This window comes from Mchenga conophoros, linkage group LG16 (assembly GCF_057382185.1).
Source record: "Mchenga conophoros isolate Kocher_MC1m ecotype Shallow Benthic linkage group LG16, M_conophoros_male_GT1.1, whole genome shotgun sequence".
In the NCBI taxonomy this organism is placed as follows: domain Eukaryota; kingdom Metazoa; phylum Chordata; class Actinopteri; order Cichliformes; family Cichlidae; genus Mchenga; species Mchenga conophoros.
In genome coordinates, this window is record NC_140541.1 from 27,825,184 (window position 1) to 27,843,147 (window position 17,964).

General features: G+C 38.1%; 1 protein-coding gene across 2 annotated transcripts; it reads left to right on the forward strand.

The window, feature by feature from the left end:
• Nucleotides 1–895: 895 nt before the first annotated feature.
• On the forward strand, nucleotides 896–17,881 carry LOC146556982 (zinc finger protein 654-like). 2 transcript variants are annotated; one of them, XM_085250487.1, is made up of 12 exons: nucleotides 898–1,265; nucleotides 3,277–3,422; nucleotides 3,952–4,033; nucleotides 4,245–4,380; nucleotides 5,097–5,299; nucleotides 6,488–6,624; nucleotides 7,492–7,633; nucleotides 7,895–8,179; nucleotides 8,325–9,662; nucleotides 14,621–15,396; nucleotides 15,563–16,638; nucleotides 16,745–17,881. In XM_085250487.1, exons 1-12 carry the CDS (start codon nucleotides 1,140–1,142, stop codon nucleotides 16,747–16,749), a joined length of 4,452 nt encoding a protein of 1,483 aa, XP_085106613.1. In that variant the 5' UTR covers nucleotides 898–1,139; the 3' UTR covers nucleotides 16,750–17,881. The 2 variants fall into 2 exon arrangements, with proteins under 2 accessions (XP_085106612.1, XP_085106613.1); XM_085250486.1 differs by lacking the exon at nucleotides 16,745–17,881 and having other exon boundaries at nucleotides 896–1,265; nucleotides 15,563–16,652.
• Nucleotides 17,882–17,964: the final 83 nt, after the last annotated feature.

Consider the following 17,964-nt stretch of genomic DNA (forward strand, 5'->3'; position numbering starts at 1 on the left):
TTTGAGAGTTCTTTTAATTTCAAAAGTACAAGTAAATTTGGCATGTTGTAGTACAAAAAGCACGAGTATACACCATAAAGGCTGAATTAAGTTTAGTCACTTTACTTCTAGTATTTTGGTACTGTGCATATTTTATGCCAGATGCCCTTTCTCATGCAATCTCCATCTGGATAATTCATCTGGGCTTGGGACAGGAGCAAGGAGTACACTGACTTGTGCTTCCCAAGCAGCTGCACCATGTGAGGTATAGTTTGAAGACTGTTACACTGACAAAAAGACAGGAGGACAAGCTGGAGGTGGCACAGCTAAATATGTTAAGATTTTCAATGGGGTTGATTGTGATGGACAGAATTTGAAATGAGTATATCAGAGGGGCAGCTCAGGTGAAGTGGTTTGGAGGAAAAGTTTGAGAGGCAAGGCTGCAATGATTTGGACATGTGCAGAAGAGGGATACTGGATATACTGGACGGAGAAAGGTGGTATGGAAAAGGGTGAAGTGAAGGCAGATGATGCCCTGTGGCGACCCCTAAAGGGAACAGCCGCAAAAAGAAGAAGTAATATTTACCTATATGTGAATAACACCTGTGCAGTAGGACTAAGTCCCATTCTGCATTCTTCCTATTGAAATAACAGGTATTATTTTAATTAATGACATTTCTCAATTCTCTTTTAATTATGAATTTCTAACCGAATTCCTCTTTGTGATTAAAGATTCACTTAATAAGCTGTAAAAATGTATTGTCTGATGATGCAGCATGCTAAGGATTAGATTAGGAATTCTAAAAAAAAAAAGAAAGATTATTGTCATAAATGTGGGTAATTGTTATTATTTAAGCCACGTTTTACAATTTTTTTTTTTGGATGAGTCTGACATGTAATATATATTATATAAGAAATACTGATTTATGCAAAGTCCCCTATTACAAGTGAATAGCTATTTAATACTATTTTAAGTCATAGTGGGTACCATCTTTCATACCGGATTTCCTATTGGCAACAGCCGTACAAGGAACGTACAAGGGTTAGTGACAAGGATAATTGCGCGGTTGCCAAGTAGTTAGTATCCTGTCGTGAGGAATCGGAGGACGCTTTCTTACCAACCTGGCAACTTTGAGTATGCGCTGGATACGGCAGACAGTATGGCGGACAACGAAAGTGATTTGGAAACAGACGGGCTTGAATTAGCTCTGGACACGTTGTGTGCTAAACACTGCAGCGGCGAATCGTCACTGAAGAGCAAAGAGTATTGCTCTGAGTTTTGTGAGGTATGTCGGGTGAATTTATATCCTGTGATTTACGGAGTCGGCGTTTGTTTATCGCTAACGATGCTAGCTTTGAGAGCTAATGCTAGCCCCTGAGCAGCTCTTTTAATGCAGTTATGTGTTTAAGGCGGAGGCATAGCACATCAGAGACAGAGCAGAATTAGTTAGTCAGAGTTTACAGGTACGAACTGGACTTTTGGGTGTCTTATTTTTGTATTAGTGTTTGTTTTTTTTTGTTTGACGTTAGCTTTATAGCTAGATAGTAAAGCTAAGCTAATTAACGTTGTGGGCTTAACAAGGTTTGATGAACGAGGGAAATGGAGCAGTTTCTACCCTTGCTGCCTAGAGTTGACATCAGTTGATAAAAATGCAAAAAGACGTACGTACTGACAAATGGTAAGTTATTTTTAGGGAAAAGCAGGAGCGTGGTTTCCTTTCACAATGCAAGGTGCCCTCGAAGTGAAAAAAATACCATAGCTGACTGCCAAATCGCAACTGAATTGTTTCACTATCCAGAATAACAGTACTCTGTTTTACATATACACACTTGGAATGCGTTTATCTGGGAGCCAAACGTTTGGATAGCTAGTCGGATGAATTGGCTTTTAACTATCCTAGAGCATGGAGCTTTAATTGCGTAAATTAATCCATAAGTTCCACCAGTAGCTGTACTTAAAGTTTACAATTTAATAAAGTTGATTAACTTTACTATTATAGCACTTATACTTACAAACACGCAGTTGCGAAAATGCTTCACATTTAGGATAAAAGAAACATCCCTCAATAAAATGGCACACTGTAACTACCACATGGCACCTATACTCAAAGGTGTATGATGTATAACTGAAATTAATACACATGGTTAAAACAAAGAAAAAAAATACGGAATACAAGTTTATAGTGTCTGCGAAATGAGTAATCTAAAACTGTGTTTTAAAGTGGACATGAAACACTAAACGTATTAAGGCTAATTTACACCATGGAATCTCACTCTACAAATGGTCATAGATTTAACACTATTTTGAAAGCGGATTTAGGAAATAAGTGTTTAAAGTTTCAGTTTTTAGATCATCTGTAGAACCACTTGTGCCTATATGTTAGCTAACTAGAGACAGAATTAATAACCTTGTACAAACTATAAAGCAGTGTATGAGGGTCACTGTTGCCTATGTCTGTAGCAATGACTTTTATTTTAAAAACAAAACATGGATATACTGTTCATTTTCACTCTCCATTTCCCACTTAGTGGTTCTTTGTTGTTGGCTAGCTGCACTGAACCAGGAAAATCCACCTGTTTGGGCTTGTGCTTTATAAATGAGCACTGTGTGGAGGAGAGCCTGTTTGATTCAGGTGCACTAGTGGTTCACTGGACCAACAAGCTAAATTTGAAAATTCAAGGATAACAGTAGTTATATTTTATCATTACAAAATATCATTTCAATTAAAGAGTTTGGCCATACTTGTGGATTAACCATTACAGAAACATTTATTTTTTTTGATAATTATGAATACTGTTAAGTTATGAGAGCTGTGGCACAAACCTTAGATTGGGTGATGGTCTAACAAATGTGTTAGACATCCATACAATAAATGTCTAATGGAGATGTCAAATAGAAATGTGCATTCTAATGAACATTTCTATTTGATTGTGTTACAGTGTGTCTTATTTACGTTCTTATACTTTGGTTCTAAGATCCAATTTGTGTTCATATTCACACAGCACATCCACCAGCTGTCTTTATTATCCAAACAATTTCAGTTAGAATTCTTCTTGGTTTTGATCGTAGTGTATTGTTAAAACATTAGTACTCTGATGTGCAGTGTGGACGGATAATGAGTTCCACCATTTCATATCAAATCACTATTTTCTATATATTACTTGTTTTTAACTTTTGGCAGCGTAAACCTTTCTGTTGTAAACTGTGTTAGATGTGGGATGAAAAACATACAGCTTTTAGCTGTCATGCATAGGATTCATTTAAGTCTTTCACATTTCTGTTTCATTCCTGGACAGCTTGTTGAGGAGTACACAGGGCAATGGCAAGTTCCTCTCCCGCAACTGAAGGTGCTGCGGACCGCACTCTACAATTTTACCAAAGCCACCACTGCCTTTACAGATGACTGTCAGCACATCCAGTATGTTCTCAGCAGTTTGGCCTTGTAAGTGCAATGTTCACTGGAAGCTGTTTTAATGTGCTGTATTGATTGTAAATAAATTTATTTGAATAGCTGAACCCACGTATTTGGTTCGAAAATTCTTAATTGCCTAGCAGAGACACGACATAAAATGTTATTTCTAAAACAAAACTGTGAGACAGTTACTGTGAAAAATCAGTGTTGAAAATAGTACAGAACATTTTCTGTAAATCAGTGTTTGTTGATGCTTTCAGATAAAATTTAAAGGCTGTAGCTTAAATAGAGGTGAACCATAAATTCATGGAACCCTTTTTTATCTGTTGGGAAGAGCTGGAGCTCCGTGTCCAAAAGGAATAGCAGAGTTGTATTTGCTGCCTGTCTTTGAAATAGAAAAAGACACATATTGTTTTAACTTGAATCATTTGGTAATGAGCAGCACAATTTTGAGTTGATCACCTCTCCTTTAAAACTAGCACTTGTAAGGCATTCATGTTCTGGTGGTTGTCACCTTGGTGTGAGATATTTTTCTAATGTCTCTGTCATTGTCTTGCAGGAGCTTCTTTGAACTCATGCTGTTTTTCAGCAAGGAAGAATTTGTGGAAGAGCCTTTAAAAGACATCCTTGACTCTTTTCAGGTGATTAAAAACTGACCTACTGTCAATTCACAGTACAATTTTGTAAAAGCCAGGTGTTTTTACAGGTGCTGAGTTTTAAACTAAAGGTAACAATACTTGTCTCAAAACTGCTGCCAGTTTCTTCTTGCACCAATGTTTTATGATTGAAAATAGTGACTAACTCAGCTTCCTTCTATAACATTAAGATTTTGAATGAACGTCTTCTCTGCAGATTTGCCACACTCGCCTCATGAGGCACAGGAACATCTACCTTCAGCATGTAAAGCAGATTATTAAAGTAGGAGGCCCATGGGAAAATCCTGTGTTACAGGGAATCCTGAAGGAGGATGATTTGCCACCAAACGACGGTAGGCATATGTGACATATAGGAAATAATACAATGCCTGTCCAAAATAAGAAGTCATACATGCTTATATTTCATTGCATTGCCTTTAGATTTGATGAGGCACACATAAGTTGTGATAAAGTTTCAAATAAGCTTGGGCAATGTCACCACATTTACAGAGTTGCATTAAGTTTTTTGCCCAGATCTTGTATTGATGGTAAAGGACCACTGCATAAAATCTTCCAAAGATTACATCAGGGTTATTCTCTGGCTCTGTGATGACCACTCCATGTATAAAAATCATTTTTCATGCATGGAGTCATTTTTCATGCAATCACTTCTTAAGAAATTAAGTGGGATGAATCTTGGTATGTCATCTTGGAATACGATAAGAAAATGGCATGTAATATCACTGAAACTTGACCTGGCCTCTTGAAGAAACCCCATTTCAACCCCTTCTTACCCTGATACACTCATTATTAAACAAATTTTGTTACTAAACTACCAAATGTTTCAGTCATCTTCTGTCATGATCATCCCCCCCCCCACCCCCCACCCCCAAGCAACCACATTTCGTTCTCAATACACCATTATATCTATCATCACGTTTTTAATAATACATTGCACTGTCATTGCTTATATATAAATATAGGCAATGACTTTATTTTCAGCAGGTAGTTCATATTAATACCCATCCCATGAGATTTACATTAACACATGTAATTACCTTCTATGCAGTTGAGGACTACGTGAGCTCAGAATTGCCAGTGTTCTTGGAGCTGCGAGTGCGATATCTGCAGGCCTGTGAACGAATGCAGGAGGCAATGGCTCTTGCTAAAAGCTGCCTGGAAAATCGTGAGGCTGGAAAGCATCTATACTTCCATCAGGCCTACTTGACCTGCCTCTACAAAGCCTCGCTGCATGAAAACCTTTACAAGGAGGTGAGAATTGAAGAGCAGAACAAGTAACCTTGAAAGAATTAGTGATAGGCGTTTCTAAAAATGGACATGGATGAATAAGAAAGGGGGGAAAAATGCATTATTTAGTCTTATTTATTTGTTGATCTACTATGTATTTAAAGTCTATGTTCAAATCAACCCAAAACAGGAAAATAGTTAAGGCTATCCGGTTGTTCAGTGATGACGCGACGGATCCTACTTCCGGGTCTAAAGTAGTCTGCGTTTAATATGGCTTTTGTGTTGTTAACATGTTTAATGTTATGTATTTTCTTCTATTTGATCTCAAAAAGCTCCTAAAACAGTCAGTGATCACTGTTGACCTCTCTCGGCTTTTATTACCGCTAATCATTTATTTAAGCTCAGTTTTTAAAACCTTAGGATGTAACTACAGCCCAGCCCATGCAGCAGTATATGAATGACTAACCTCGTATTGTGGATGGATTATCTCAGTTGTTCTCCTGGCTGAAGGTTGGTCCTTTTACAGCATCCTGCCATGCGATTACATTTGTTCCTGACCACCGAGAACACTCACGTTAACTTTTATCGAGTGGAAAAAAAAGTTAGCTTGTTTATATTATGCTAACATAGCTGTGTCGCTAGCGGTCACGTAGCACATCATTATATACCAGCTAGCCCAACTTCAGTAACCCTACAAACGTCACTGCTGTTTAGTTTTCTGTCTTCATTGATGTTGGAAGTGATAACAGAGCTGTACGTTTTAATTTGTTTCCAAAACCCCGCAGTCAGGACATGCTATATTGTATTTAGATAGAAGCTAGCGAGCTAACTCCCTGCTAACTTCTAACTCCGTTAAATGTCATAAATTCCGTTTTCATGGATGCCTGGATGTTAAACTCAATTGTTACACCTGGTAGAGCAGAACGCTGATCATTTTATTAAAGATGAAAGACTTTAGACAGTTTTTCTACTCTCAGTAATGCCATAGTGATCGTTTGATATATGGACCTGCAGCGGAGTTTAGGTCCAGACATGGCTAGTGACGTCAGACTGAACAACCGGATAGTATATTAGTAAATATGATGTAACTGTATCACATATAATAGGTGACCATTTTGCAAATGAAAAGCTTTGTGAATGCCATACATTAACTATAATACATGTTTTATAATAAATAAATGTATATGTGTATTTTCTTAACTTCTTCCTTAGATGGCAGAGATAGATGGTCGTGATGCAGTGGAGATAATCTGCAATACAGAGAGTGTTGAAAAAGATGAGCTGTTGTTATCACTGTGTAAAGCTTTTCTTACACAGCAGCTACACAATGGAGACATGTATTACATCTGGTAAGTGTGACCTCATATAAAGGATTCAGCAAATATTCAGACCCTCTATAGGCTTATCAGGCCAGATTTCAGTAGTTTATCCCATTCCTTTTTGCAGATCCTTCCATGATCTGTCAGATTGGATGGGTACCATCTGTAAACTGCCATCTTTGGGTCTTTTAACATATGTTCTATGGGACCATGTCTCAGGTTTCTGTTACACTCAAGGACAATCAAACTTGTACTGAAAGTAAAGCTTGCACTGTTGTCTTGACTGCATGCTTAAGGTCTCTTGTGCAGGTCTTTTTTTCCAGCCCCCTTTCTGAATTTAGCTTTGTTTATTCTTTCCTTATTTTTGACCAGTCTCCTTGTATCTGGCACTAAAAAGCTCTGGAGCGCTTGTGAGGGGGAAAATCTTAAAGCTTTACATTTATTAAAAACTTTTTATTGACTGTCCCTCTTAACATCTCCGTTATAGAAGTCTTAGAGTTCTTAAGAGAGTTCCTTTGACAGAACTTTTTTTTTAGTAAATGTAAGGGATTTGATTATACATTTTGGTGTGCCACAGCAAAAAGTAGAAATATTTTAAACATATTTTTACTTTTTGGGCAGGAGGTTATTGACTATAGAGTGAAAGAAATAGCAATTTTACTACAATGGTGTGTCTCTCTCCTGTCAGTTTCTTCAGCCAGATTATGCAGGGTTGGGTATAGGGCATATCTTTGAATATGGCAGTAATGTGAGTTGTTGAAGTGATAACCCCATTACAGTGCATGACTTTATTTAATTATTTTAAATGCTTTAGCATCTCTCTGTTTGTTGACTTAATATCATAGTTGTTGCCTGATTAAAATCATACCTGAACTAGATGTATATGTCTTTATGCAGGGACCTGGTGTTTATCTGGAGCAGACTGTATCTTAGGGCCCATCCCTCCAGACAAGGCTTCTTAGCTGAGTGCTTGCAGCTGGCCTCCTCTGCTACCAATGTCAGAGCCATCTTCCCCTTCATAAAATTGGTCACTACAGAGGTGAGATGTCATTGCAGCATCATCTTTTGTTGCCCTGTTAAATCGTAACAGTTTCTGTACACTGTCTATAGTGTACAGAAACAGTTTAAAGTTGTGTTTTTAATACTGTTAAATATTAGTTAAATGCTTTGGTTAAACTGTTAAAAATGTAAGTACTGCAGACATTTACAATTGGCAATTGAATATTTTTTTCCTTTTGATTTGATTCTTATATCTGTTTTAATCAGATTTATTCATCTGTGTTTATTTCCTTTTGAATAGCTGGGTGGTGATGGAATTCAAGTTTGCGTGGAGCTTTGCGCCAGGGCCCTGCAGCTGTGTGACATGCAGGCTGACACTGTAACCCGGTCACTCGTTTGCAAGACAATTGCCTTCCTGCTGCCCCATGACCTGGAGGTCTGTCGAGCGTGTTCCCTTCTTGTGTTTTGCCAGGAACGAAGCTTGGAGGCATACCGAACTGTCTCCCTGCTTTACATGCATCCTGATCAGGAGCCGCATCCCCACAACAACCCTGTCCGGACCTGTGTTCGCTTTCATATTCTTCAGGTTAGAGGGGGTGATGCGATATATGTTGAACTTTATCTGATATGGGCTATATTTCGATATTATAACTGTGTGATTTGTTTACAACTGTGTTTTGCATGATTGTTGTTGTTTTTTTGTTTTTTTTTTTCTTTTTTTCTTTTCCCAGATGCTAAAGGAGCGCCTATGTTTTGACCCTGAATTTTGGAACTTCCTGACCCTTAGGACACATTGTTTAGAGTTAATGAATGATAAGGTTGTGACTGCTGCTGTTCTCGACGAGATGGAAGAGGAGAAGGCATATAGTGAAGAACTACTAAAAAGTAACTGTGTAAATGAGTCATGCACTCAAGACTCCATCTCTTGCAACTGCACTGAAGCTGGATTTGTGAACCTTCCAGAAGAGCAAACTGTAGATGGAGAGGCTGGAAAACGTGTTGCACTGTCGGATAATGATTCTCTGAAGAGGAGGAAATGGAGAAAAAGGCTACGACGGAGAAAACGGCCTCGGTCTGATGATGAGTTTGAAATAGGTGATGATCCAGAGATCAAATACAATGTCAAATCAACCTCTTTAGGTAATAACTCTGTGTACTCACTAAGGCGCAATCACACTAACAAGGAAAATTCTTCTGTAAGTCTCCCTCTGAACCGCAATAGGGAATACTTGTCTAGATGTGTTAAGAGCAAAATTTTGAAAAGAAAAGGTCAAAAGAAAAGATGGTTGCAAGGTCTTCCAAGACTGGAGCTGGTACAGGCAGTGACAGAGAAAAAGGTCAAAGTTAGAGGGAGAAAACGGGGAAGGAAGCCATTATCAAAACTGGAACTCTCATATCCCGATAATGAAATATACCTTAACAAGGAGGAGTATGGATTTGAGAAAAAAATGGACACAGAAGACAAAGAGCAGAATATGCCTCAACTGAACTGTGAGCTTGAAATGAGTGACCAGAAAGAGAACCAACTTGGGCACTTGAACAGAGAAAATGGAGAACATAATGATTTGTTTTATGAAATTAAGAATGATAGGCAGATGAAAGACCTGAAAGACAATGAATTTGAGCAGATGACAGACTTTAAGGAGAATGGAGAACATCCTGATTTGGCCTTTGAAATCAAAAGCGAACAGAGAGCGTATCAACTCGAGAAGATGATGGGCCCTAAGAAAGAAAATGGAGAACATAATGGCCTTGATTGTCATAACACTTTAAGTGAACCATCCCAAGAGGAATCTCAAACACAGGTGGAATCCAAACTTTGTGAAGGTCCACCCATTGAGAATCAAGCTGCTATCGGTATTGCTGAAGCTGATCCTGTGGACCTTGATGGTCCACTATTGGAGTTATTGGATTGTCCAGTAGAACTCTTTCACAGTTACTCCTTTAAATCCAAATCACCTGACAGTGAAAATCCTCAACCGCCAGAATCTACAGCATCTGAGGACCTTAATGGCAGCAATGAAGAGGAACCCCATCCGTCAGTTGAAACAGAAACAACAAACATTGAGGTTAGTTATTTCTCCATATTTACATTACTGTGCAAGTGTCTCAAGCCTCCCTTATTTTGTTTTTTGCTGGGATGCGAAAGAGGAAAGGGATGCAGTGATTTATTTAAACATGCACACCCATGGAAATACAGGCAGAAACAAAGTTTGTACAATTCTAGCAAGTCAATTAAAGTCAATATTTGGTATGAACACCTCTATTCTTGAACTCTCTTAGGCAAGTTTTCCTGTGGTTTCTTTAAGTAGTCTTCAGGAATAGTTCTCCCAGGACATTCAAAGCTCCTCTTTGGATGGTGGTTGCCTTTTGTTCTATTCTTTGTCAAGATGATCTACACTTCATTCAATAATGTTGACGTCCAGGTTCTGGAGAAGGCAATCCATGATTGATAGTGTTCCACTGAGTGTTTTTTCTAGTCAGGTACACTTTTCTGCACTGACAGAGTGTTTGGGGTCATTGTCATGCTGAAAATTAAGCCACTGCCAATCAGATACTTTCTGCATGGTATTGTATGATGACTCAAACTATGACCAGACTTTTCTGCATTTATAATAGGATCAGTTTTGACAGTTAACCCAGTATCACTGGAGACCAGTGTTGGGCAAGTTACTTTAAAAAGTAATTAATTATAGTTACTAGTTACTTCTTCAAAAAAGTAACTGAGCTACAAGATTCTAAAAGTAATTAATTACTTGAAAAGTAACTATTGCTACTTTAGAAAAAAAAAAGTTTAATCCTCTGGGGTCCAGGGTATAATTAGCCATTTTAACCACTTTTGATTTTCCCTCTACATTTCACCTTTAAAAACTATTTATTTGCCTTGTTTTGTATCATTCTTTCCAGCACAACCTCACGTGTCTGAATTTACAGTTATGCTTTCATTTTGAGATACTATATTAACACAATTGATCTAAAATCAGACATAAAACATAAAATCTGAGTAGAAAAAGTTATATTTTTTATTGTAACAACCACAAACATGTTTATTGAATCATATTTCATAACTTTAAATGCAAATATAAATTGTCAGTTTTAAAAGCCTATGCACAAGTTTTGCAAACAAGTTATTTGCAGCTTTTTACCTTTTACTCTCTTTTTTTAAAATAACCATTTCAAACTATTGACAGAACAATCAGCTGTTCTGCATTCAATACGATGCCACACAAATTATTTGTGCCACTCCAAAAAAATAATTTCTGTCCATTATAAAGGAGAACATACAGCCTGATACCTGCAGGTCTGACAGCAGCAGGTGTATCACTCCTGTTTTCTACCTGGAGATAGCAGTCACCTCGTTGTTCTGACACACAACACAAAACTATCCGCAACACTACACACTAACTACACAAGACAACACATTAACTACACACTCCAAACATGCTAAATGTCAGAAATCTCAAAACTCGCTCTCTCTCTTTTTCTGCTGTCTGTCTGTCTCTCCCTCCGTCTCTCTCGCCGTCACTTGTCGGGATGAAATATTATTTTACATTCATAATCTAGGTTACTAGTCATAATCCTTATTATTACTGTTGCATCACTTATGATTTATCATTATTATCATTTCATTGACACATTTATTATTTATTAATATAATGTAGTTATATTAAAGTCGGTATTTCAGGTGTTATTATTTATTAATATAATGTAGTTATATTAAAGTCGGTATTTCAGGTGTTATTATTTATTAATATAATGTAGTTATATTAAAGTCGGTATTTCAGGTGTTATTATTTATTAATATAATGTAGTTATATTAAAGTCGGTATTTCAGGTGTTATTATTTATTAATATAATGTAGTTATACTAAATGTGTCAATGAAATGATAATAATGATAAATCATAAGTGATGCAACAGTAATAATAAGGATTATGACTAGTAACTAGAGCTGGGCGATATGAGATTTTTTCATATCACGATATGTTTTTTTTCATTTCAGGCGATAACGATATCTATCACGATATAAGCCAAATAACTATATTTGTAAGATTTAAATGTGCCGTTGCTCACAAGTAAAATGTGAAATAATCAGCAGCTTGTTTTTATTTAAATATTTATTTCCCATAATAAGTTCAACAGGGTAGATGTACTTAAGGAACATGAGACTTTTTCAGATAAATAAAGGCAAATATTGCAAACTACACAAAAGGCAGCCACTAAAGCGTTTAAGTTTCAAAATAGAACAAATGAAACAGACTAAATTGTCAATTCCACTTAAAAACAAAATATTAATTCTAAAAATAAATCTTAGTTTGTTTTACAGAAGAACAGACAAAACTGACTAACTTTTGTCAATATCAAATAAACTGAGAACTAAAAGGAAATTCTCAATCTCTCCTTGTTGTATAGCTGAGCTTTTCAAACAGTTTTAACAGTTACTTTAGTCTGACAAAAGCCGAATGACGAATTAGCGCTTCCAGTCAGAGACTGAGGCTACGTCCACACGTACACGGGTATTTTTGAAAACGGAGATTTTCCGTTTTCGTTTTAAAAAATAATCCCGTCCACACATAAAGGCAGAAATGAAGGAAAACGCTGCTATGAACATGCCAAAGCAGCAGGTGGCGCTAGAATCCTAACCGTGCAGAAATGTTGGCCAATCAGAAGTCTAGAAGCCTCGGTGGGAAAAAGTAAACAAAGCTGGGGCATAGAAGCAGAACCGAGTCGTATGTGTGGACAGACAGTAACTGTGTGTATATGTAAGCATTTAAACACTGCAGAGAGTAGAATTAACAGTAACAGTATTGTAGAAATTCATTTCACCGAAACAATAACGTGGCGCACAGTGTGACGCATGCACCAGTTTATTGTATTTCCAGACTTGCTTTCGGCACAATTTACAGTGCACGCTACTCTGTTTTTTGTCAGACTTGAAATAGCCGAAATACCTTCACACTATGAAACTTCTATGGCTCTTCCGTTCGACAATCTCTCCGGCATTGGAACCATCATCTGTTTTCTCTTCGGTCACGCTCGGTTGATTTTTCTAGTCGGCACACTCATTTCCTCCATTACGCGCTCTCTCCATTACCCGCTGGCTGCTTCCCAAACAAACACATGTGCGGCTTGGCACTTGTGCTGTAAGTAACAAGTCACGCGACGTGACGCTGCGGCTGTGATTGGTTCGGCTCTGTGCTACTTAATTTGGATTGGCTGACTTTTTTTTTTTTTTTTTTTTTTTTAAGAGGACAAGAGCGGCGAGGTCTATCGCGATAGCTTAATTTCTCTATCGAGTAAAAGTTATATCGCGATACATATCGTTATCGTTCTATCGCCCAGCTCTACTAGTAACCTAGATTATGAATGTAAAATAATATTTCATCCCAACACACTCCTAAAACTTCCATCTTCCTAAACCAAATGTCATTTTGCCATATCATTTTTGATTGGTCGACATGGTGCATTTTTCCACCAACACGAACGGGCTGTTTTGTTTGTTTGTTTTTTTGGTCTTAAGCAGAGAGTGCTTGCTAGCGCTGTCCTTAGACGTTAACGTGACGAAACTATTCAGGAAAAAACATGCATATATATTCTTTATCATGACTCAGACTTGTGCGTGGCCTATCAACACAATTTAAAAACTGGTACATATCACCTTGTTGCTTTGTAATCTTAAGCAGCTGCGCGCGCTCCCGCGGGCACCAATCACTTTCTGGTAGACGATCTGGTAGGCTTTTCTAATGACCATTAGAAACGCCGTTGCTTGTAACGCCGTTAATCCCATCACTGCTGGGGACTAGGGCTGCCACGATTTGTCGACTAGTCACAATTACGTTGACTATCAAAATCGTCGACGACTGATTTAATAGTCGACGTGTCGTTTGAAGCTTTGTAAGATCGCAAAAGACGCAGGAATAATAGCAGGATTTAAGAGTGTAATAACGGACTGAAACAGAAGATGGCAGCACAGCATGTACAAGGATGCCAGCTGCCGTTAAACCCCGAAGAAGAAGAAGCAGCTGTGTCCCAGAATTCATAGCGCGGCCCAGCTTAGTTTCCAACAATGGCGGTAGCTAGTTAGTTTTAATATTACTCTTATTATTCTTTCTGGGTCACAAAATAAACGTTTAACATATTTTCAGGCGAGAATGTAGCTGTGTAAACCTCAAATATCTGCTCAGTTTATCAGGACACCACATATTTTCAAAAGCGCTCCGACGTTTTCGGAGACGTCTGTTACCCACTAGCTCGATAGCTAGCCGGGGGCTAGGTCACTAGCGCCGTGAGAACACCGGACTCCCGGCAAATTGTTTTCAAACCCACCGCCGTCTTTCGCGACTCAGGTTAAATATATATGAGTCACTTAGATAAATTAAAAATGTTATTGTTTGGCTTTTTATTAGTATTTTATTTGTTCCTGAGTAAATCGGTTTGGCTGAGATTAAAGTTATAGTTTTTACACAGCTGAATAAACGTCAAGCAGACAGCTGATTATCAGAAGTGTGAGATGCTGGAGAATATACTCCGGTGTCCTGTTATATTTTAGATAGCAAGGAGTTTATTAAACTTTACCGAAACAATCTGCAAATTTCATTAAAAATTAATAAACTATCATCTTGTCTTTATTTTTAGTTAGCACCTTAAAAGCTTAAAGCTGTAAGCTAATGATAGTTATATAAGAACAGATGCTGCTGGTGCAATAAGCTGTAGTTTTACGTCCAGTGGATGATGATCTGATTAGTCGACTAATCTCATAAATAATCGGTGACTAGTCGACTATCAAAATAATCGTTTGTGGCAGCCCTACTGGGGACCACAGACTTTTGCACAGTACTGTAATTTAAGAAATGTTGTTATGAAAGTCAATTATTACAGGGAGATATTTGAAGTATGTTCTCTTTTCTTCATATTAGGTTGCATTTGATTGCACATATACACTTCAGGAGAAGTACAGTTTTGCATGCAGTGAAATGTGAATTGATGCTCTGCTGCTTCCAGCTCTGATTTGACTTTTCTCTTTTTCAGGTAAAAGTTAAGAGAACATGGAAGGACAGGGCTCTCCGTACTCAACAATATTCTCATTTGTCCCACTACTGCACATTCTGTGGCAAAGACTACAAAGGCTTGAATGTTATGAGACATGCTCTCTCGCACCTCAAAAGTAGGAAACTAAAATGCATTCTCTGCGGAAAACGCTTCAAACAGCTTCCTTTTGCCAAAAAGCACATTCTTGAGCACATTGATACAATGTGCAAACAAAAATCTTCTAATAAGGAGCCATCCATTGAAAATGCTCAAGCTGCTAATGGAGTAATAGACAATGCAGGAAATAAGTGTAAGCCTTGGGATAAAAAACAGACTATTTCTGAGGGCGAAACTTTTGGACAGAGACCCGGAAGCAAAGCTAAAGTGTCACATCTCAAGAGGGAAGAACGAATCATCAGGAACCTCCGTACCCTCATCAAGAAGACATCTGTGCTTCACAAAAAATGCAAAAAACCTAACACAAATATATTCAAACAGATCGACTTTAAGGATGAGCAGGTAATCATTAAAGAAGGCCTGGTAATTGTAAGTAATCCATCTGTGATTGAAGAAGAGGGGCAGGAGACGCCTGCGGGAGAAAATGCTTGTGGTGCAGACATCACATACCACTTGTGCCCGTCTGACTCCTGCGATAGAGTATTCTTGAGGATGACCAACACACTAACAAAGCATGCTATCAAATGCCATATTACTGAAGACAAGGTGCTAGAGAAGACTTTTGTTTGGGCCAAACACAAGTGCACCCTCTGCCTCAGGTAAGAGAACTTTAAATAACTGCAGATATTTAAAAAAAAACAAAAAAAAAACGGTCTCTTAACTGATTGTAAAACACTAAAAGACTCCATACATGTACAGTTAAAGGGTTTGAATTTGGGAAGTTGATTCAGCATGTTGCGCACGGTTTTTTTTCTCTCTCAACAGGCAGATTCAGTTTCTTCAGCATTATAAGGACCACATGAAGAGCCACAGTAGTCCTCTTCCACACTTCTGCTACCATCTAGAGTGTAAGCAGCGCTTTGTGACACAGCAGGAATTAAAGGATCACGTAAATACCCACCAGCCCTTCCGACCTCAGTGTCCTTTCAGTGGCTGTGAGAAACTTTTCTCAAGTTATCTGGGTCTATATGACCATGAATGGAGGCACTATGTCCCAGTCCCGCAGAAAGACGAGCTAGAATTGGGACCCAGCAAACTGATAAAGGAAAGCGCTGAAGCTCCATGGAAACAGAGAGTGAAGGTCGAGGAGATATGGCTACAGAGTAAAAAGGGGCAGCAGGAGAGTCCCATTCCTGATGGTGAGGCCTCTCGTGTTGAGGATCTCACACTAATAAACAAAACTGATGGTGAGACTGGTGGAATAAATGCGCAAAACAATAATCTTCTTAAGTCTGATAACTATTCAGAGAAAACTGTTGCAGATCAGCACACAGATGATACCAAACCTACCATCAATGGATATGAAGATGTGAAAAGAAATGTTTCAGAGGGGTTCATGTCCACTTCTCACACTAACGCTGCTTCAGCGACTCCCACCAAAAGATGTCGAAAAAGACCAACTACTGTCGAGGTAGACCCTTTAAACGTCAGAGATCTTGAAGATATTTCTACTTTGGCCGAGGGAGTCCAACAGAATATAGCAGAGCCACACATTCCTGAGCACAAAACCTTCAAGCCCGAAGATCCCTCCTACGCAACTTTTGTTAAGGCCCCTTTCATCCGGCCACCTCCATCCACCTACCTGGATGAATCTGTGCTTTCAATGCGCAAAAGGAGGTCCACTGATGATGCTCCCAAGAAAATCATTTATTGGAGTCATAAGAAAAAGAAGGACCCTGATCCAGAAAAGGAGCAGCAGGTGGAGGATGTGGCCCCCGAGCATAAGATCAGACATCGCTGTGATAAATGCCTTTCCTCTTACAGCAGTCTGGAGGAGTTGCAGAAACACAAAGCCCTCAACACGTGCTCTTCCCTCTTTGGCTTTGATTCAGATGATGAAAGTAAGTTTGCTTAACTCCATTTTCTGACCCTGTTTTTTTTTGTTTTTTGTTTTTTTTTTATTACCTTGAACAACCAGTAACTGTTTTTCCCCTTGCTGTTTTTTAGGTTAATATTTGCAGGAGTGTGAAGAGTTGCTGCAATTGGAATGGCTATTTCTGTTACTTGGCTCAGGAAGGTCCTTCATGACAACTAAACACTAAAATCCTTTCTTAATGATCAGTCATAGTGCTTAAGGCAAAGGAGATGTAAACCAGAAAATACCTAGTACCTAAAGTACCTAAAAACCAAATTTGGGTTGAAACTACACACAATATTTATTCACCCTTTTTTTTTTTTTTTTTTTTTTTAAAGCTAATTTGACCTGCTGACTTTGTCAAGTCCATGTAAATTTGGGAAATACACTAATTGTCAGGTAACGGGAATCTGAATAATGGACCCATTCCCTCTGCTGTGGTGTTCACGAGTCTTTGGAGACTGGATAAGAGAATGAATTCTACACACAGTTCATCATTGGAGGTGTGAATTGCAGTGTGCAAACAACATGTTCTGTGGTCTTCCAAATGAGGCATAGACCACTTAGTTTGTATCGTAGAGCACTTGAGAACTTACTAGACATGACTGTAAAGGTGGATATCAGATGGCTGCATCATCGTAACTTTTGTACACTGTAAAATCTATTTTCTAAATAAGTCCTTAAAACCCCTGTCACAAATGCACATTTTAAACTAAGAAAATCATGTGGGTAGCAGTTGGGTGGGACTGGGGTTGCCTTTATTAAATTTCTCTAGTTGCGATACAATTATGTATTAGGGCCGTGGCCAAAACATTTGAAACAATGTAAATCTGCCTTCATTTTGTCAAACTTTCTGTACAGCGTATGCATTACTCACAATTCTGTTAGTGCCAAGACTGAATCAGTGTTCACACTGTAGGATGATAAAAACCATGTAACTAATACAGTACCAGCTTGCTTTAAAGTTTTTATTCTTTTAAGTTGGTTTAAACAATGATTGTGCATTTCTTTATGTAGAGTATTTCACATTTATCATATATGAACCTTTCAGGTGGTTGATCTGTTTAATACCTTTTTGATGTAATGTTTATATAAGACGATGCACTTAAACCTGCTTATTTATATGTACAAATGTCAATAGATTGGATTTGTAAAGGTATTGATTCCCCATCTATTTTTCTTAAAGAAAAAAAGTGATGAAATTTGTTTGAATAAACAAACTAAACCTCTGCCCTCTAGTGTGATCTGCTTTAAAGCTTAGGTTGCGTGCTGTGAGGTAGTATAGTAAAGGAAAACACAAACTCAGTATACG